Here is a 22237-nt window from a genome sequence, read left to right as displayed (position 1 = left end):
GGGAAAGAGATCAGAAAAAAAAGTCTTCTTTTTTTCCTCTAAGCTCAAAATTTTTTTCTGGGAAGAAAACACCGAGAGCTCAGCCCTGCAATGTGTTAAGTAACACTGGCCCTGAGCCACTTTGCTCTGACAAATAACCCAACTGCTTATTCAAAGGACCAAAGATAGGCCAAGCCTTGGCCATCCTCTCTGCACCCCTGGCCCCTCGCCCTCCCAAGATCTATTTCTTTCTGCCCTTGGTGAAAGACATCTGGCACCTGTACACGAGCCAGAGAGCCCCAGCATATGCCAGTCGCAAGTTACCCTCTGCTAGCTGGTGATGACAGACCTTTACATGGAGCTTTTTCTGATCACTTTATTGCTGGTCTGCCAAGCATTTCTAACATGCACAGTGTTTATTTCGTTTTCACCTTCAGTCGAGAGTCCCCAGTCTGCAGTAAACCACTGGCTGAACTCTCTCCTAGCACTGATGTGACGCCTCTCTCTATATACTGCTCCCGGGCCTGTTTTTAAGCTGTCCGTTATTGACAGAGTAGGAATAACAAGATCAGAAACATCTCTAACGTAACTTTAGTGCCCCTGTGTGCCATTCTTAAAGCTCTTTGTGGTTCCTCCACTTTCGTCCAGGATAGTAAGAGGATAGACAGTACAAGAATTGGAGACTTAGTATCCTCTCTAGCCTATTAGAAGATACCATAAAGAGGAAAAAAAAAATTAATTCCCAGTTCATCTTAATGATATTACAATAGATTTTTCAACTCTTTGCACAAATTAGGTTCTAATTGTTTTAAAGGATTTCAGAGGGTAGCTCATAAAACATCCAAAAAGCTGTCATTTTATAAAAGCAACCAGAGCCTGGCCAACCACGTAATGTTTGATGCCGCATGGTATATGAAGACAAACAGTCAGTGGCAATTACTTGGGGCTCTACAGGGAATACACAGAAATGCTGAGCATCACCACTAGATGTCATTTTTGCCCAACAGACACACGCAGCCGCTCATCTATTTTGTCTGGTGGTAAACGGCAAGATTTTGGAAGCAAGCTTGGAGTATTCCGGAGATTTTATAACACCATTAACTAATTGAGGAAAGTCACCAAAACAAGAGGAACTGAATCTCATCAGTAAAAATTCTTTACAGCGCTACTATCATAATGCTTTTTAACATCTAAATTATTGGAGCTAATTTTGGAAGGGCTAGAGATTTTTGATGATGTACAATTAACTCATCAAGTGCTAAAAAATGAAGAATTAAATAACTATGAATTGGAAGCAAACTATATAATTGATTTTTTGATAAAAGGAATGATTGGGTCTTATGAGGTTTCAGACAACCGTTAGCAATCATTACATGATTAACACAATGAGTTATTGACTTTAATGGAGCCACAAAATGATATTTCAATGTCTAATTTTGACAGTGAATTAATCTTTCTTTGGCACAAGGAACAAACAGTGATGAAAGTACATTAAATAGCTGGGAGATTGTGTCCACGGTGTATATGACTTTCAATAATTTTAATGGCAAGTTACAGCATAACCCAAGCCTGCTGCTACCTGAACCAGGAAGCGTTTGCCATTTGCTTCTACAAGATCGGGATTTGGCCACTTGTGTACAATTCCAGAATAACAGTTTTAAGTTATATGACTTTATTTATAAGCTCATCATAACTAAGAACAGACAAAGTGGTTTGGAAAGATAAGAAGATTACATCTTTCCAAAATTACAGTCCATCAGGCCCAAAGAAAAAATAAAAGTTTCCTCCAAAAGGCACATTGCCCAGATATTTGAAAGCTGTACTAAATGCCCGTTTACTTGCAATTTGCAGAAGAGCACACAGACAAAAGAAGCCCTGACAAATTTATCTGAACCAAACTTCTGAAGCTTCTAGGGTTTGCCAATCTTGTTAACATGTGCAAGAACCATACTCCATGGAGACTAGGAAGGAATCGCTTTTTTATGCATCCTCCAGTCTGATTCGTGTTTTTTTTCTCAGTTAGGTTTAAGTTTTTTGAGGATCAAGCTTAAATACATTCAAAATAAACACAGCAAAGTTTATCTTAAAAGTACACATTTGGAACTTTTTAATATATAAATAACTTCAAAGTCATTGGATTTCCGGCGTGTAATACCACCTATCAGTTTTACCTCACCTGCCCCCTCCTAGCCTTTCCCTGTGGTTAACAGCTTCAAAGAAAACTCAGGGTATATTGGATAGTCCAAGATGTTGCTATTCAAAAAAAAAAAGGTTAAAAGGATGCTGTCTGAATACAATTTCACACTAAGTTCTGAAAGCCTTAAAAATACAGATTGGCTTTTTGGTTTTGAGAGACAAGACCAAATGAGACGCTTCTACAGATGAAGGAGATGCTGTTCTTCCTTAGTCTGTACAACACTTATTCCCCCATTTTGTGACCGTTACCTATAGACATAAATGAAAATGACAATACTTTGGCAATTTAGACACGAAGTCACTATAAAAGCAGAGCAATAACTCATTTCATATTAGTGTTTCCCCCCTGAAATGGCCCTCATAAATACCAAATTTCTTCTCACGGGATCAATCCCTTTTTTAGAGCGCAGCACTGAATAGGTGCAAGACTGTACTCACTGGCTCATACTTTTGGCTTAAAAGAATGGTGTTTGTGGGGAGCAAAAAAGTTCCCTTTTAGTGACTGTTATATTTTTGCCTATGTTATACAGAGTACCAACATGTTTTTCAGCAGTGAGAGTGTCCTTTGTTCACTTGAACTTGGGCTGAGACCAAGAAGTAATTTTTACCTACCAATTAAACAAATCCGAGGTGCCGATAACTTTCTCCAGAAGTAAACTATGGCAGGTCTGAATGGGTGACATGTAGGTCTAAGCATGTCCAGAGACACTTTTATCTAGTTATGAAATTGTATGCATTTTCTCTCTAAAAAGTCTTAAATACTCTTGCAAGAGGTAGCATTATAACATAGTTCACAATATAATATCTATATAAACCCAAGTATTTTTGCCTTGGTACAACACTCCACTTTTTAAATGATTTACCTTTTCTAAATATGTGTAACTCCATATTTTACCATCTGCCCATGTTCTGGAAATTATGTTCCCACTTGGATCATACTCCATTTTCTCAGTCCAGGTTCCTCTTTGGATATAGGTGACTAATCCAGAATGTGAGTAAGTGATATTGACCTCATTGTACTTGCTGATGGGTGACCATAAAATTGGGCGTCCTGTCTGGTCATACATAATCCGAAGCGTGAATTTTCGATGATCATCGTAAATCTTTCCTGTTCTGGTTACATGATCAAAATCAATGGAGAGCAGATTTCTGTTGTGGGCCTAAACACAAAGATACAGTAAGGTCAGGAAACAATGCATCTTAATTACACACAACACAAACATTTCTGTGTCAGCTCTATTCAAAATGTGCAATGGTTTAACACTATGATGGAAAATTTAGGTCTTATTAAAGACAAAAAAAATAGAGAAATATTCAGATGAGAAACAGGAGGGCCAAGAAACAAAATGCTGCTTGCATTCAGTGTTATCATACTTTGCATTACAGGATGCTTCCTATTTCCATGTGCTAAACCCTCACCTCTGCTCTCACCTTTTCCTAAGTTTTTCTTCTTTCAACCTTCATCTCTCTGTGGATGGACTTTTTGATTCCAGCCAAAGACGTGTAGTTAAGCCCACAAATTAACAAAGATATCCTATCTCACATTCTCTCTCTTAAGCTCCATTAATGTCAACAGATGAGCTACTGCTCTGGGATAGCCCATATGGGGTTGCATACCGATGCTGAAAAGGAAGAGCTGTGCTTGCAGCTCCCGAACCCTCTGCTCACCAGCGTCCTCATACTTTTTCACAAAACCACCCCGCTCCCAGAGCTCGTGAAAGCCAGTGGCAGCGGTGCCTGGTGCCAGCCATATTCCTTGTTGCAGCTCTCTCACCACATCTGGGACCTGCAACATTGGTTGAACTCACTGTGTCCAACAGACTGACAGAATGACCGTGCTACGATCTTGTTAACATTTATCGTCCAACAGGGAAATGCAGAGGGGCAGTCCAATTCTCAATTTGAACTCAAGTTCAAAGCTGAGCCAGATTCATGAAGACTAAATGTATTTATCCAGTGCTTTCATCATCTACCTCCTCACATCATCCAGTCACTGGGCAATCACTATTAAACTCCATTTAAATCAGAGCTATAATTTAGGGAACCATAAGACATTGTTCATTGACTTGTCTTTTTCAGATCAATGCTCAACGCGCTCATATTAATCTACTGCATTTTATCTAATCGCTTGTATTAATCTATTCCAATTAATAAATTCCTTACAGCAGAGACGATGTCAGTGCAGGTGTTAGCACAGTGCACAGCACAGTGCTTGCTCCTCACTGAGACCTGGAGGCATAGCCCTAAAGTAAATGGTTAAGAATATCTGTTTAATAATTCAAGCTGGGATCATATGGTGGTAGTGATTAGAAAGAACATTTTTTTTCTTTCCCCTTTCTGTTTTTAGGTACAAAATAATTTGAAAATCTAGAAGAAGCAGGTGTTCTTTCTTCAACTACCATTCCTGGGGTTTTATATATACACATGTCTAACTTTAATAGCGTTCATTTACAATAGCTGTAAAATACCTATATACCCCTGTAGACCGCTGTAACTATTACAATTTATGCTCTAATGATAGTTAAGGAGCCCAAGTAAAATGTGATGCTCAGTTCAACTATATTTGCTTGTATACAGTCTGATGGATGAAGTTCATTCTAATATATTTCTTTGAAAATTTCTTGCAATTTCTGAAAACAGACCCTCTTGGTGGTAAAATAACTGAAAAGCAAGCAGGGGATATACCCTGGCTCACATTCATTTACTGTCTATGTATATATTTAATGTTCTTATTGCTATTATTATTATTATCGTAGAATGCAGTTAGGAGAAAGGAAAGTCTTGAATAGAAATTGCCTGCAATCTAAATTTCAGGGACGATACAACAAATAAGAATGAAAACCAAACAGAGGCAGAATTAGCAGTGAAGTGGATAGCAGCAATATTTGAAAGCTCACAGAGTTAAAATAAGGTTTGGGTGGATGTCATTACTTCCCTTCTATTCCACATTTTATGTCTCATTTGTTTACTTTCTTATATTAGATTTAAGTTAAATTTAACACCCTTCTCAAGGCAAGACAGGATGATACATGGGTAGCGGGCCTCATTTCAACGTTGTCACTGAAAAGCTGATTTCAAGTCCCATTGGCTTCTTGAAGATGACTCCTCCAATGTACATACAAAGTGGTAAGGAGTCCCTGTGAGAGGCTGGAGCTCATGTGTTCTGCTACCAGCCAGGGAAAACTGGTTGCTGATGCAATGTCAGGTCAGAATTACGGCTGATGAAAACAGGGAGAAAATTCAGCTGACTTCAATAATAAGATTAGTAGTGCGTACAAAGATATATTTATTATATATTTTTAAATATTCATTGACTCTACTTCCACCAGTTTTATAGCTAGAAATTTTGCAGTGTAAATAATCACATAAATGTGCCCTTCTTTTGCCTTTCATTCTCAAACCTAAACTGTCTACAATGTGTAAATGAGATTAGATGATTGTAGTATTTCCTTGTCTGTGTTTTGATTTGAGTCAACTTAAACTGATCCACCCTGGCAGAGGATTTGGTCCTATCATTAGAATTCACTGTAACACTGGTAAATAAAGGGAAATCATTTGCTAAATGCAATAATAAACATAGCTGTCAAAGCCTGTATCTGCAGGACTTTTGAATTGAAGCCAGTGAGTTACTTCCTTTTTCGTTATTAAAAAAAAAAGAAAAAGAGCAAAAAGAAGTAAGACTGGCCAAGCATTCAATTTTCAATTTTGTAGATATTCAGTTATAAAACCTGGAGTGCATCCAATGCCACGTTCCTCTAAGTTATGCAAAAGACAGGAGGGAACAGAGCTGCATTCTAATCAGTCTATTACTGTGCATCATGCTCATCGGTTTTAACAACAGCCTTTGCTTCATTTTTAGAAGTCAATTAAAATAGCAGTTCAATTGATAAAAAAGAAGTCTTGCTAGATTAAGATTGATGTTAAAATGCCTGATTGTACATAGATTTATTATTAATATAAAATGCATACATGCCTACAGACTGTTTTATATACTTTCAGGAAGCATCAGGGCAGGCAGTTCTGCACTTAAAGGAAACCTGTGATTAATTCCTGTTTCCCACATTGATTTAGATGCTGAGATAAAGTTAGATGCCTGCTTTAGCATTTCAGTTAACTTACTCAGTTCTGCTCTATTTCTAGAGCAGGGAATGTGCACCATGCAAAAATCCCACTTTTTACAACACAACGTTTACAGCATTATTCAGAACGCGCTAACAGTGCCTCTTTCCAAAACTGGAAATAACACGAATAGTGACATGCTTTCAAGATGGCTGCTAATTGCGATTAGGAATTAAAAATGTTAGGACCAGGCAGAAAAGGAAAAGCTTTCTTCTTCTCAACTAGGTCATCCTTTACCTCGTCCCCAGTTACCTGCCTTCTAATTTATACCTCTTAGCACTCAAAGCCGTTTGTTTCAATGACAGTATCAGGGCTGATCTCTAAGTAACATCTTTAAACCTCATTTCTATGCTTTATTTTTCTCAGAAAACTCTTCCATTGTGCTGTTTTTTTTCTTTAACTGAGAGTTCCTGCAAGTCTGTTCATTTCCATTGAGAATTGGTCCAATCCCCAGAGCTTTTCTTTACATGTATTTTCAAAGTTCAGCATAGTTCTTTCTGCCCTACATTGCAAGCTTTCTAACACACTTCCTATTATGCCAGTCCTGGCATATTAAGTGTTTAAAAACTTTCTTTTTAAAATGGAACTCACTAGAAGTTTTCAGAAGGTCTCACCAGAACCTCATCCAGCATAAGGGCTTCTAATGATGCTACGTTTTTTTTTTCCCAGCAGTACTCGAGGATCTGTCAACATTAAGTCCTAAATCCCTTTCATTATTTGGCATACCGCTTCAAACATACTATATGATGGCATTTTTGGTCCTGCTCTCTTGCATATTTCTTTTAATCATCAAGGAAAGATCACTGTCTCCACGTCAATTCTGCTGCTCCTTTGCCTTCCTCGCCAGCTGCAATGTTCCAGCTCCTTCCACCTCCACTGACTCCCCACTCCATCAACATCCCATGCAAACTTCTCAGGGCTAAAGCTTAACTCCAGGACCCATATATTTCACCTATCCTCCAAAGTCCTTCTTATTGGCAGTCACAGCCTCGATAGTCCATTTGTCCCTTTCTCTTGTGTCTATCTACATGGTGTATCCTACGCACAGAATATTTCTCCTCCTTTCCACTACCAAATCCTCATTTAATGTGCTATCCCACCAGGTTCCCTCCAGCCTTGCCCTGACAGCTCTCAGACAGATAGTCCCAGAGCTCAAGACAGCCAAGTGAGGGGGAAACATTGTAATACGGGAAGCCAACTTGTCCTTCTGAGTAGGCAGGGACAATCCATAAGACCCCTTGATCTTGGGTAGCTATAAAAAGACACAATTTACAGAAATAACAACATAATGGTCAAACGCTGTGATGCTAGTGGATACTTTTGGAAGGACAGAGAATATCAGACAGCAGCACATCAAAATCGTTCTTACACTTCACCTTCCATCCTCTCACTGGGTGAAGGTGAAGGAGGAGAAGGAGGAGTACACGAGTGGTTCTATGCACCAACAGACTGATCCAGAGGCAGGTCAATCAGTTGAGCTCTGGATAGCTTCAGTGTTGCAGTATTTCAATGAACATTTTATGCCTCCAGCCAGAATCCATTTAATCCTGACCAATTTGTGAATTTCCTTCCTTTTTTGGCAGGCAATATTAAGGATCATGCAGAAGGAAGTGAAAACGAGTTAAAAGAACCTGCAATCAATTTCAACAATAGAAAATATAAACTGCATAATAGGAAAACTGTGCAGGATGAAATACGTATATCAAATATAACTGCCATGAACAACTTGGCCCTGGCAACGTAAGCAGAATAGATGACTGGCTACTTCCTTTCAGTTTAAGATTTTATTACATAAGGTCCTTACAGAAAAACGTGCCATACAGTTATTTAAGCACAAAATGACACAAGAATCAATTGATTAGGTAACGTGAGCCATGGAGGCCATAGTTTGGATCCTGCCATCTTAACAAATTTGCCACTGTAGTAAGTTCAGCTGCCTCTCTAGACAGGGCTATGTGACTCACACTACGCTAGAGAGGAGGCAGGCAGAAGGTGGACAAGAAAAGCTAAATGAAGCTTTTCCCCACTTGCAAGGTCCTAATAAAGTAACTGTGACTGTCAAATCTGAAAGATGTCCTTTCAAACAGGTGTTTCACATACAGTGGCCAGCCTGGCCAGATCATGCCAGTCTTGTGTTTCTGATTGATCAGAGCAGTTGAAAACCAAACAGATGATACATTTTTAAAAAATATAAAGTGTCTCATAGCCAAAAGACAATCCAGAGATTTGAATAACCATCTCTATATTTTCAGAGCTAACAGATGTACCTTCAGAGACAATACCTATCCAGAAAGGTTGTAGTTAATAATGCAGTATTTTTAAGGCCAAAATTCCCAGTCATACTACTGGTACAGGCATTTTAAGGGGTATTCATGTGAAAAACAGAACTGATTTTGTAAAAAACCTGTTCTGCACGGTAGCAATCTCTTTGAGCCTTAGTGTTACCTAATTAAATACTGAATGTTGACCATCTGTCATTGTAATCTGTGAGTTCTCCTCACAGATAAAAATAAGCTGTGGATGCAATGATAAAGTAATTCTTTATTAGAGGCATAGTGTAACCCAGCCAGAGGGAGCGAGGGTGTTTGAGAGCATGTGGTAGAGGACAGAAGACACGGCCTGTCTGGATGCGCAGGGAGGCCCTACATCACTCCAGCTTGCAGCACTGGCCAGGACACCCAAGGTGTGCCCTGCGAGACCCTCTGCCCCAGGCATAGCCTGGCACCTTTTCTTCTGGCTGGTACCCAGAAGAAAGAGGGTTGATAGATCTGAGAGAGGTAGAATGTGGCTACAACTCTGCTGCTGTGCCAGAGTAACTACACATCATTCTTTGCTCACAGCTTCTTCCAAAGTCATAATTAAGTTCTTAGTTTAAAAAGAAGAGGAAGAAAAAAAGTAATTATGTCTTGAGGTCAAGTCTCACTACAAAAATCAAACAGAGATCAAACATCCCTGAGACTGTCAAAGGAGTTTGGTTTTGAAATTCATGGCTGGGGCCCACCATTGATACAAACTTTCCATTGCTCTTCTTACAAAGTAGAACATTTCAACATGATTTTAGTTCAATGGCTTTCAAAGGGAACACTGCACTTTACACAAGAGGAAGCCTTACCCTTAGCCTTCTCTCAAACGTGGAGATATTGCCTTTGGTCTGCTCCCTCCTTTGCCTCCATTCAATGAGATTTGAGTTATGTTCTCCAGGAAGGGAGATATTGCACTTCCCTAAAGTGGGACTGACAACCCCCGCTAGAATATGAGGCTCCGTGTTAAGCGTGATTTCCATTCCACTAGCAAAGGTGACTCTCAGAGACCCATCTGGGCTGACTCGGTAGATATTCTGTGTGTTATCTGTCAAAAAACAGGGAAGAGAGAAAAGTTCAGATCATGAGTTTTACAAAGCAAATGTTAGGTGCAATAGAGCTTTGTTCGTCCCTAGGTTACAGACAGCTGAACATATACCAACTGCAGTGTGATTTTTTGCAACCTGTAACCTCCAGTCCTTCCCATGTTTACAGAGCTTTTTATTATATTTGGCCTGATGCTTCCCATTGTGAAGTTTTTTTTCAGGAATAAAGAGTTCTTGCTTTCAGCTTAAAGTATGTAAACCCACAGGCTGGGTTTGACCACCGATATTCTGATGATTTTACCATGTTGGGGTCTGTTAAGAGGATAGTGTACTGCTTGAATGACTGCAATGAGTATCTGAGGTTAAGCATGAAAGCTGTTTTCAAAATGTCTAGGATGATGGCCAGTCTCCCATTCTGTCCCTTCTCCCTGTATCACGATACTAAAACCTCCTTCTCTTCTCCACTAGCAGCAGGACCCTGGGGTAGAGGCACAGTGACGGTCAGCCACGAACCCGAAGCCTGGTGCAAGAGACCCACTGGGAAGAGAGTATTGGCAGAAAAATGAATGGATCAGTAACGGTGACACAGCGAGCAGCTCCAGAGGCTCAGGACTGTGCTGCAGGGGGCTGTTGGGGGCAGCTGGGATGACCTAGTGTAGCCTCCTCCCCCTCCCCAAAACTGCCAGAAGGACACAGAGGGTCCAGAGCAGGTCTCCGTGGAAAGGATGCCAAGGCATACAGCCTTCCTCCTGCCTAGGCACTGTAATTCCCGCACCGCAGGCAGAGCTGTGCCACATCGCCTTGTGTTTGGTCAGGTTAGGGATATGCACGCAGGAGGTTATGGTGGCTCAGCTGCCAGGGGGACTCAATCATGAGCCTGAATGTTTAGTGCTAAGAGACAAAGCAAAAATTTCACCCTTAAAATGCAATTGAATTCATACCAGCTAGCTGGTCCACACAGAAGTAACTGGTCCATCTCTTGAGACACAAATATGTGCAAAATAGTTGGGTATGTCAGAAAGTGAAGATAATAGGTGTTACATTAAAAAAGACTTTGTGACTCAGGTGTAAGGATACCATGTCCGACTGGTTGTTCACATGGTCCTTCATGATAGTTTCACAGAGATATGGAAATATGCAAATTATATGATTTCATAAATATGGTAGGTATAATAATAACTACAGCTTCATTTCTGGCACTGCCCATAGTGTGCTAGCACTTCCTTGAGAAACAATTTGGTAACATACCAGCTTTGAAGAGTTTCAGATTTAAGGACAGACATACAACCAGGCAGTCAGTAGATGATGCAGAGAGCAGATGGGTTCACTTGGACAAAGCCTAACAGGTGATACAACAATATAATAAAATTATTTCCACTTATTCAGTGCTGTCTCTGCAACGTCATAGTGAAGAGGAATGAGTGAGTATCTTGTGAGGCGAGTTCTTCCTACTTTTTTCCTATAGATCAAAAGCTGACAGGGAAAAGTTCTGTGATTTGCTCAGTTACAAAGTTTTTCTACAGCAGACCTGGAAGGAAATTAGACAGCTATTTCCCAGCACCTGCTCTCTCAAAGCCTGAACAATCCACTGACAACAAAAAAATCAAGGAGAAAAAAACCCTCAGATCGATTAAACTTTTATAAACCAGAACTTCAGTGATGAATCTGCAAAATCTGGAGGAAGACACTGGGGCACTTCCATTAGTCAGAGAGTAAATTCTCGAGAGAGATATGATATTGCCAGGGAAATACTGTGGTGTCCACAGGGCTTGAGTCAAAATCTCATCCCCAAGGCAGTCACCAGCAGAGGTTGGTCATGCTTTCCTCTTTCCTCTTTCCTACAAGCGCCATCACCAGGACACAGCATGACCAGAAAGAATTCATAGCATAGACAAGGCATTTCAGTGCTAAAAGGTCAGCGAGGCATGTCATTCTTCTGGGGAGTATTGCTCAGAACAAAAATGCTCAGTGTATTATGGGTCAGTCTAAGTCTTCCAGATACTGAAGCAGAAACTAGCACGCAAAGCCTGGAGGCATTGGAGATTTCAATAACTAGAATCTATCCATGGGACTCTTCTAGGAGAAAAATAATTCACTTGTGGTTTGTTTCTAATTGGTACCCCAGGAGAATTATAAGTAGTATCCAGCTATTTGTACTGAAGTAAGGAAGAAATAAATGAACTAATTCTAATGGTTTTTTTTTGGCAAACAGTTAAGAATGCAATAATGTCTAGGGTTTGAAACATAATGATTATGGAAGAAATAACAGAAATGCTTTAATTACCTTGTTTTAAAGTATATATTGTAGAGGTAGCTGAGAAGTTTGTGGCTGTGATCACATTCTCTCTGTTTGAAGTATCAAGTTCCACTCGTGTCAGTTTTTCAATATCGCTGTGGAAACTGCTGACTTCCCCAGTCGGGAAGGTTGCGTTGGTTAGATGGCCATCGGAGTCATACCTGCAAGACATGATGTTAAAGAGCCAAGAAAATACATCACTATTGTCTTGTAGATAATCCTAAAAGAAAAAAAAGGGAAAAAAGTGAGAAGCATTGTCAACATCGTGCAGTAAGTAAAAAGGTAAGTATTGGTCCATTTATTCACTCAAAATGCATTCATTCCCTAATCTGAATTGCTGTCTAGACTCTTTTTCAGTGGTGCTGGATAAAATACAACTGGGAATAGGATGAGATGCTACCTACATCGTTCAGCTTCTGCCAGAGGTTTCAGTGCTGGGCACAGACAGCTGGGGTTTAACCTGCTGGGATGTGACAGAGGAGGATGGCCGCTGGAGGTCAGTCGGCATTCAGGCAACCAACTCACCCCCAAAAAGGCGTTTTTCTTACCCGTAAGTTTAAATAAAATCAATTCTTAGATTCCCTAAGACTCAAAAGCTGCCTTTTGTTGCTGATATGTGAAGTACATAATATGAATGGTGAATTTAAAAAGGGGACCTAAAGTGTAACAATAGCAATAAAATTAGATTGAAATCTGCAGCGATTAAGTTGCCTACATGGTTTTTACTCTTGTGTTACATTTCCCACAGGCCTACTCAAATTTTGGAACTTCTCATCACAAGTAACAGCACCAGAATCTAGAGAATCACATTTTAGTTCACCTAAATTTCATCAGCGCTAAAGAAATTATTTTAGTTTAAGGTACTTTATGTGAATTGGGCCAGATTACAAAAAAATCAGTAATTAATTCAAAATCTCTGTAGCAGTGTTTCTAACAGGTCTTTTCATTTCTACAGATATATTTGTTCTTTCTGATGGCTCACAGGGAAAACAATGCAGAACACTGCTTGGTGCTTGATATTGTTTCATATTAATGCCTCCCATCTTAAAAACCTTATTGATGCTAACACATTTTTATTCATCTAAGACATCTGACTGATACTACAGATGTATTTGCATGAGTAAAACCAACTCATGTTCATAAAATAGAAACCTATTTGTGCAGGTAGGAAAGCATAATTGAGTTTTCATGTTTTATTAACTGTCTCCTCTCATTGACAAAACATATCCTCAGCTGGTGCATCAACCGGCAAAGCTCCGCTGCCTCCAATGGAGCTCTTCCAGTTCACATCAGCAGATGATCTGGCTATGTCCTTCACTTTAATGTGTTGGCATAATTTCCTTAGGATCTTTATTTCCCCCTAATTAGTCAGACAAAACATCTATGTCACAACAGTATTGGTGAAAAAAAAAATCAGGATTTTTTTTCTCTTCCCCCCAATATGAAAAAGAAAAATTGAGCAGTTGTTCTTTTCAAACGAAACACTGGAGAATGCACTAGTGACCATCTTGTGCTTTTTTGACAAATAAATTAATCACATGTTAAATACAATATAATCTCTCTTTCACCTCCTACTGCCCTCATATACATCACATGACTTACTTACATTCTAACCGTATGCCGCTTCTGTGCAAATTGACTGGGTGCCACACCCAGCGATTAAAATCGACTCAGGTCACTACTTTTCATCATTAAAAAACTCCATGAACATTGGGCAGCTATATTTCATTTACTGCTTGATCAAACAGGTATGACAGCTTGCTAGGTTATTTGGATTTGCTACCACACCATAGAAAAATCCCCAAATCATGCATTCTTATGGCGTAAATGCCGCCAGTTTATTGAAATGTACTTGTGCGCAAGACTCGGGATCCATCTTTCCTGAGGATCCAGTTTTGCTGCTGATAGTGCCGATGATGAGATACAAAACTCCCTGTGTAGCTGAAAACGGGACAAACTGTTACTGGATGGCTGGCCAGATACGGTACTGAATTATAATAAGACTAGAGCACATGCGAATGGACTCTTACCCATGCAGATGGTCCCACTGACTTGAAGAAGAACATGCAAGGATTAGTATCTCAGTAATGATTCCACAGCGTGACCATCCAAAGGGTTTTTTTAACTCCAGATTGCTCCAAGAAACTCAACCCTCCGAGGACAGGTTCTGCCACCTTTCACGTGATGAATAGTAGCACACTGGGACTCAGTTCCTGCAAACCCATACTAATAGGGGCAGAATCATGACACATTTCTTAATGTTAATTTGGGGCCCAGTTATGCCACTGTTAATCATGTCAGTGACCATTTAATCATCCAAATAATTGCACTGATTTCAGTACTCATATGAGGAAGTGCTCACCAATATTTGAAATGCACACTTGGGGATATAGCTTCACAATCCATTTGCATTTCTATGTGTAGCACAGTTAGGAGTTATATCATTTCAAAGGGAAAGCGGTCTAATTAATTTTTTCAGAGAGAGTTGTTTCTTGCAGGTGTTTTCTTGTCCTTGATTTAATAGAGGCCCAGTGCTCCCCCTCCTCTTTTACAGCTTTAATGACACAATATTAAAAAACTCTAGATGACTGAAAATTGTACATTAGCTATAATTTTATGCAAGAGCTCTTTCAGTACTTCCATTACATCAGATTAGAGTAGATGGATGACAAGTACTTTTGTAGGTGGTTTTCTACCTCTTAATAATTTCCCTCTGTGAGTGAATCTGACATATAGGTAGATGTTCTGAACAGTTCATTATCTTTGCTCATATCCTCAAGTATGTGTGATATGTGTTGTTAAACAAACTCATCCCTATTTCAGCTTGACAGTGTCATGGGTTGAACTTTTGGATGTGAATGCAAATCTAGCTTAAACAGAGAAGATGATTCCAAGCAATTTGAAAGTTGCTCATATGATAATTCTCTATGTTCATATAGGACTTGGAAGCAATTCACATATAAGTAACTCCTTCAGAAAAATCTAATTTTGAAACTGAAATCGGGTGTCAGTTCAGAATGTGACCTGTCTGGAAAAATAACGTCTCATTAAAGGATAACTAAGGACCATCACATCCCATGACCTATTTATGGCAGAAGGTGAGCAGTATCTCATGAAAGCACATCTACTCAGCCCAGCACTGATTACAGTCAACTGCCCCTCTGACTGCAGCAGATTGGGTGACATTCTGTCTATCAGCCACCCAAGAATTTGTAATATATTATGAAGATAACTTAAAATATTGGACTGAACATAAATATTAATGACATGATTTCACTATTTAATTTTGCTGTTGTTTTTGTAATGCTAACAATTGTAATTCTGTTAATTCCTACTGACTGATCTAGACTGGCAGAACTGCGCAGTCATGCAAAGCCTGGATAACTCAAAGCATCAGTGAGGACAGTGATATCAAGCTTGCAGTTAAAGCTGTAAAAGTATGAAAAACTGTTTAATTTAGCAAAATTTCTTTCTGTAATTATATACATAATATCAATCCTTCCAAGGCAGAGGTATTTCTTTGTGAAGAAATCTATACTACATACAATGGAACGCACTTGCAAGCAGATGAAGTCCTTTAGAAGATCTTACTATGCCTGAGTCATACTTTAACAAACAACTTGCCAACAGGAACAAGCAATAATTGTGTGAAATGGTTTACACTCAATGTCAGTGGGGCAGAGTAAGAATATCAAGATTGAGAAGCACATGACTAAAAATAATCTGCTCTAACATGCTCTGACAATCAAGGCCCTGCAATAATGCACGGTGTTCAGCATTTTAAGAAGTAATAGGCATGACTTGGAGCTACTGTAAAAGCTTTTTGAAAGTGTCATTGGTCCATGGTCTGGATGGATGCCATCCTCAAGCAGGGATTTAAAGGGATCACTCTCAGTGTTGAAATTATTAAAAAGAAGCACATATTTTAAGTCAGTTCTGCTTATAAAAGGTAACACTCAGATCAGCATTTAAACAGCACCAGGACAACGGTGAGCTTTGTCTTGTTGCAAGATAATTTAAATTTGTATCAATAGATGCCTGATAATGAGAACTGAACCAGGAAGACTCTGTATGGTTTTATTTTCCCGCATATTGTCAAAAATGGCCCTCTCTAATGGTTTATACTTATGTCCACCCTATCAATTTAGTCTTTGGCAGGATAATAGAGGGCAGGATGGAAAAACACCTCATTGAATAAAAAATCCCACGCACTAGGTAGCAGTTTTCTCTGCTTTTATCCTGCCTCCATTTTAAGAAAATTTAATTCTAAAAACCTGTAATGATGGTGATTCAACTACCTCTCCAGGTGACTTATGCAGTAACTTAATTCTCCTCAATGTGTTTTCTGTTCGTACCTCCCCTGGATGGCTTTTCATTTTAATTTTTGACCATGAACTCCTATGCTTCACAGAAAGCGGGCATTACTCTCCTCCTTGAAAACTCTGAACTAGTACTGCAATATTAACATGTGATTTCCATCCATCACTTGTCACATCCTCAAACAGGGATTATGACAATTAATTATAAATAATGAGAAATCCTGATACATCACACCTCTTTATAAATCAAAAATGAACTTTCTCTTGGGTTGTTCTCTCTCTGGGACCAGAGTGGGATGTTCTGACTGTGTCTTTAACTGTCTGTTGTCTTGCTCTCCCACCAAAGGTCTCCTGAAGGTCTTGATTACAAGGTCATTCCTACTCCCCTTATATATATATAGCCTTGCACCATTACATATCCTTTCGCTATTATATACTCTCTTCCCCTGCTGATAGAGACAAGTTCACTCCTGTCTTTGAATATTCCTTCCACTGAGATTCTCAATTTCCTTTGCAACACTCCCTTCTCCAATGAGTATGCTAATTTTCCTCTTTTTGCCTTCCTCAGGAATTTTGCAAATTCCTGATTCATATCACAACTTGCCTCTACTTCTCCAGTTACAAAAAGTTTGAGAATCATATTATCATTTAGAGAAACAGATTCACAATAATAAAGTGCAAATTAAGTACAATTTCAGGCAGTTTCTGCTACACCTAATGGGCACTACGTGCAGGGCTTTTACATATGACAGGCTTTGGCACTTAAGAAATGGTAGCGTTTCATTTTAAAAGCTTGTGCAGCAGCACTACTTGTCCTTTCTCATGTAGTGTTAGTAGCAGGGTGCATTTTAAATTACTGGCTAAAAAAATTTCAATGTTTATTTAAAATAGGGTTTCTTACATCAGGCATTTAATGTCACGGACTTACTCGTACACAGTTGTCCATCCATTTTCATCGCTTTTGGTTGCTAAAAGCCCCGTGTTTCCAGGATATGTCATCAGAGCCAGGTTGTAGCCTTGGGCATAAACTCTTTTCAGAACCCCATTGCTGCTTATTGTCAGCCAGTACACCTGGCCCCCCGGCACCACGATCCACAGGGGCAGCCCACTCGTGTCTCTGCGGATGTGAACCGAATTCCCACTGCTGCTGGTGATGGTGCCAATATCCCCTTCCCCGCTGTAGGTGAAATTGTAAATGTAGTCCCTCGTTATGAGGTTCAGCGTGTGCAGGTGGGTGCCGTTGATGGTGAACTGATATAGTTCTTGGTCTGCTGGCGATGCAATCTCATACATATTCGTGTCACTGAGGTGAGCCTTGTTTCGGCTGACTGCACGGATGCGAACATTGCCAAGGTCTGCTACGTACAGTGTGTCATCAGGAGAGACAGCTAGAGAAGAAGGTGCTTTCAGCTTTGCGTCTTTGGCATATCCACCATCACCTGGAGCAGAAATGGTAATTTTAGTAATCTGTAATGTCCATATTTAAGCTGATTCCCTAAGCCTGACACGCTGCTTCTCCTCAGTATCATTTACAGGTCAATAAAACAGTATCTTCTTCCAACTAACTAAATCCTTATTATCTAAGGTTGGTGCAATTCTAAATTAGTCTCAATGAAGACAAACAAGAATATAAATTATCTAATTTACAACATTTTTGCTAAAGCCAAAACCCTGCTGCTCACAAAACCTTTAATGGCAAAATTGTGAAAGAAAAAAACATGACACCTGAAGTTTCATTCCCTTCTTTTTGTCTGTTGGCATGTAGTTAAAGTAGAATTGTGTTATAAATAAAATAAAGATAAAATAAAACCCAGTAATTCAGCTAAAATGACACTGAAGGAAAGACTAGTTTATACTTATTAAGGATTCAACACTACAGGAAAACAAAAGAACAATAGCCAAAAAGTGCCTTGAGAAACCACCCCTTCCAATATCACTTGATAATTTACTTGGTTTGTGTATTTTAAGGTTTGAAGAGGATATTTGCATTATCATGGGCTATATATGCATACCAAAATGACTTTACATGACCAGAATTTTCTGTAACTAGCAAGAAAGCATATTAAACCTCACTCTTAGAGAAAAACACATTACTGTTTGTATTGCTCCCCTTGTCCTGACTGAGAAGTGAAATTTGGTGGAGAGTTTGAGCACACCCTATGCCTCCTTGGAGATGGACAAATTAGCTGATCTTTCTGCCAGGCTGACCCTGCCTTTCACCAACCCAGACCTGGAACAACCATTAGATTTGCCACAGTTTTTCATTTTTCAGCACTGAGGGTAGTTTCCTTCAATAGGATCCCTGAACTGGATGCTCTTCAGCACTGGTCTACCATAGCCGTAACTGAAGCTGGGAGCACTCGGCAATGTGCATGAGGCTTTGAATATCATTACAATGGGTCAGCAGCTCACCTTCTCTGGAAGACCATTTACATTTTTTTCTCTCCATTCTTGACATACTTAATGTTTTCTTGTTGGTAATTAAAGTTTTACTATAAATGAGAAGCTTAAGAATGATGATGACATTATGGAACCGAATACGGTGCTTCTTAGGGATGACAAGATGACAACATACTGCACACCTCTGTATATGGGAATGCTGTCCTTTGTCCCATTATGAAATATGTTTTCATGACAAAAAAAAAAAAAAGTCACAATTTGTTCTGTTGTATGCAGGGGAGAGGAGCTGTGTTGCTGAGATTGTCCAGTGGTGCAGTGCGAGCCTGGCACTGGCTGTTCCAGTTTAAAGCACACAAAGAAGAAATTCTGAACATTATGTGTTTGCATCATTTTGCTGGTTGTGCAGCGTGACACAAGTGATGAGAAGGCATACGCTAGTGTTCCTTCACTGGATGTGAAACACCTTGGTACTCTTCTTGGTGAGAAGGGCTGCCTGATCCAGTAGCATTTAGGTGCAATCTGCACTGGGTCTGGTACCATCTTCAACATGAGCAAACGTAACTAACATAGGCCGATTTAGAGCTAATTTTGAATGGTGTGTAATCTCTGTATCAAAAGAGGAAAAGCTAAGACCACCCTGAGGTTCCTCCAGTGCCAACAACTGGAAGACTCGCATCTCTGAATCCAATGGATTAAATCCACAAAGAGCTGATGATAAGGTTTTCAGCTTTCCAAGGAAACTGAATCATTGCTCCTTCCCCTTGTCACTTTGCTAATCTGCAGATGTGCCAGGGGATCTCAAGAGATAAGAGACAGGAAATAACTAGCATCTCCTTACCTGAAAAGCAGTCACAATTAGGATCAATCTTGCAGTCGCAGTCTGATGGGGCTCCAGCGATTATGGAGATCTCACCGTTGGTTGTGACCTGTTGTATACGGTTGATCTTCCTTTCATCTGTCTCTGCAATGTAGAGTATGCCGCTGTGAGACACAGCGATTGCCCTGGCTGACTCCAGGGTTGAATGGATGGCCACCTTGCTGACGATGAAGTGGTCGATGCCTGGTACCTGGCAGTGAATGGGGCGCCCTGCAATAATTCGCACACGCCTGTTCTCGGAGATCTGCAGGACTATGTTGTTGTCTAGGACATACAGTGAATTGTCTAGAGGGTTCACTGTGAGGTCTGTTGGCCACTCTAACCGCACCTGGAAAAAAATTAAGTGGAAGGCAGGGGAAAAAAAAAAGAAAAAAGAATGATTAAGACAGTAAAGCCGTTTCATTCAACCACCTCTGATCACCATGTCATCAAGGCACTCGATCGATTCAGACAGCACTTCTTCTCTTTAATTGGGTTTGGTAGAAGAAGTTTCAACAAGCATACTCTTTTCTGAGGTCCAGCTCCAGTGCGGAACAAAACTTGATTTGAAAAGTAATTTAGCACCCTCTGAGAGGTATTTGCACAAGTCCATTAAGGTGGGAACTTTATTATACCTATGCAGTCATGCAAATAAAAACATACACTTCATGTCATGCAACATCAGCCAGAAAATTTTCGAGGTCTGAATGTTATTGTTTCACGGTTGCAGTTAACACTGGCAGAGTGGAAAACAGTTAGAGATTGTCAATGTCCTAACACTTTAATTGACTGTTATTACAAAAAGAAAATGACACACTAGAAGAGTATGACACACTTCCACAATTTATTTACTAAGCAAGGAATGTTAACAAGACTTATACGCCATAAGAAATATAAACTCGTTAATTCTTTGTAACATAATAATACACCAATATCTCACACTTCACATGATACAGTAGCCAAGTTGTAATTATTTATAATGATTTTGCTTGGTGAATTCACTATTTCAGTCACGGACTAAGTAAATTCTTCACACTTAAGGTTAGCTTTTTGCCTTTTTCCTGGTGAGAGTGCCAACCAAGCAGCTTCCAAATCACGCTGGAAGAAATACTGGAAGAATGATCTCATTGATACCTGTTACATCAGGATCTGGAGGAATTAAACATGCTCCCAAATAAAGGTGGGGCTCCCTGTCAACCTGAAAGACAACCAGTACGTAGGCTGATGAGTGTAGGACGTACTGGTTGGAGCTTCAAACTTCTCCTGGTGAGAAAGCTCAATAGGCAGTGTAGCATCGCTGAAGTGGAAAACAACAACAGAGTAGACAGGTCCCTCTCCCCAGCTAATGGTCAGTGGAGGATTTGGACTGCAGCTTGTCTATGGAAAGGTCAGAGAACAACTGAGCCACCGAGACTGCAAGACAGCCTATTTTTGACTGTCTCCGGGTGCTTTTCTTGTTATCCTTTGTGAAGAGATAGCTGCTTTTATCTGAGTGGATTTTTTCTGGACTAAATATTTCAATCATCAGAAAAGAATATATACCAGGCTAGAATATAATGGTTTTATATGCTTTATATGTCACAGAAGCTTCTATTATTTCATTTACTGATTTTGTTGCTGTTTGCTCATTTTTCCACTGGGCTAATTAAAAGATCTATGAATGTAGAGACCGCAGATGCTAATACAATGCTCAGCACTGAGGAATAACATATGGTGGAGTGTGTGGCCATCACAAGCCACCTGCTCGCCTGGGGTCAGCTCAGGAACCAGGCTGGAGGCCAAGTTTCTCCCTTTCTCAGGCATCAGTATTTCCTGAATAATCTCATTTCAGAATTACATTGCTGGTTTGATAATTGATGTTTTAATAAAGTGAGGGCATTGCGGCTACTGTTTCTCGTCCTGCGTGGTTACACGGTGCACCACACAATCACAAAGGCTCACAGAGTAATCAAATTCCTCCTTGTGCCCAGTCCATTTTACTAGACAGCATAATAACTGGCATTAAGACTAATACTGTTGGGTTCAAGATCTCTTCTGAACCAGGTGGTAAAGTCCTTCCAAATGATGATAAATGTGGTGAAACAGTTGGAAACAAATTCCTCTATAAAGTTGCTGATTTTTGTGTGTGTGTGAGACTGCCTGGATCCCACCTACTGTGCTAGGGCTGGTTTACACACTGCTGTTAGCTCATGCTTCAACTGAGAGTTCACTGGGACACCAAATAAAACTCTTTAGTTAGTATAAAAATCTCTACAAGGCTATCTTCAGGAAACTTGGAAAAAAACAAATTTGCAATGTACCTTTAATGAAGAACATTTGATTGCTCCATCAAAGTAAATGGATATTTTTAACGGGAAACAGACACCTTCAGCTTTAATGGCCTTCTCCACAGATCACCCTGCTGTAAAAATAATCTTTGATTAACTGTACCTAGATCATTCATGAAAAACTACCTGGTTTTGCCATAATGACTCTACATAGCACCTGCTAAGTCATAATAGCTGGTTTTCCTTTGTGGACCAGCCACACTGTCTTTGCCCAGTGAATAATCGGAATTCCTCCCACTGTGAGGGTATGCCGGGTGTCTTGCAGATAAACAGGGGCTGGTTTGGGCCAAACCAACTTTTTCTCTGGTTGATTTGAGGCTGATTTAGTTTATTGAGATAAAATATTATGCAGCTGTCCATTTCACTTGCAGCAATGTGCCTAAAGCTTAGTCTTAACAG

The 22237-nt window shown here is 39.8% G+C and overlaps 1 protein-coding gene across 1 annotated transcript in view; it reads right to left on the bottom strand.

Moving 5' to 3' along the window:
• The window catches only part of LOC104160620 (teneurin-1), a gene marked incomplete at its 5' end in the record, with an annotated part of 26288 nt that extends 6428 nt beyond the window's left edge, over window positions 1-19860 (bottom strand). Inside the window, 5 exons of the mRNA XM_009698790.1 lie at window positions 3039-3335; window positions 9407-9642; window positions 11925-12097; window positions 17184-17694; window positions 19494-19860. Coding sequence (XP_009697092.1) covers window positions 3039-3335; window positions 9407-9642; window positions 11925-12097; window positions 17184-17694; window positions 19494-19860 — 1584 coding nt within the window. The remainder of the gene's footprint in view (window positions 1-3038; window positions 3336-9406; window positions 9643-11924; window positions 12098-17183; window positions 17695-19493) is intronic.
• Between the last annotated feature and the right edge of the window lie 2377 nt (window positions 19861-22237).

This window comes from Cariama cristata, unplaced genomic scaffold, assembly GCF_000690535.1.
Source record: "Cariama cristata isolate BGI_N322 unplaced genomic scaffold, ASM69053v1 scaffold26354, whole genome shotgun sequence".
NCBI lineage: Eukaryota > Metazoa > Chordata > Aves > Cariamiformes > Cariamidae > Cariama > Cariama cristata.
The sequence above is the reverse complement of the archived record's forward strand: the minus strand, read 5'-3'. Positions and strand labels throughout refer to the sequence as shown.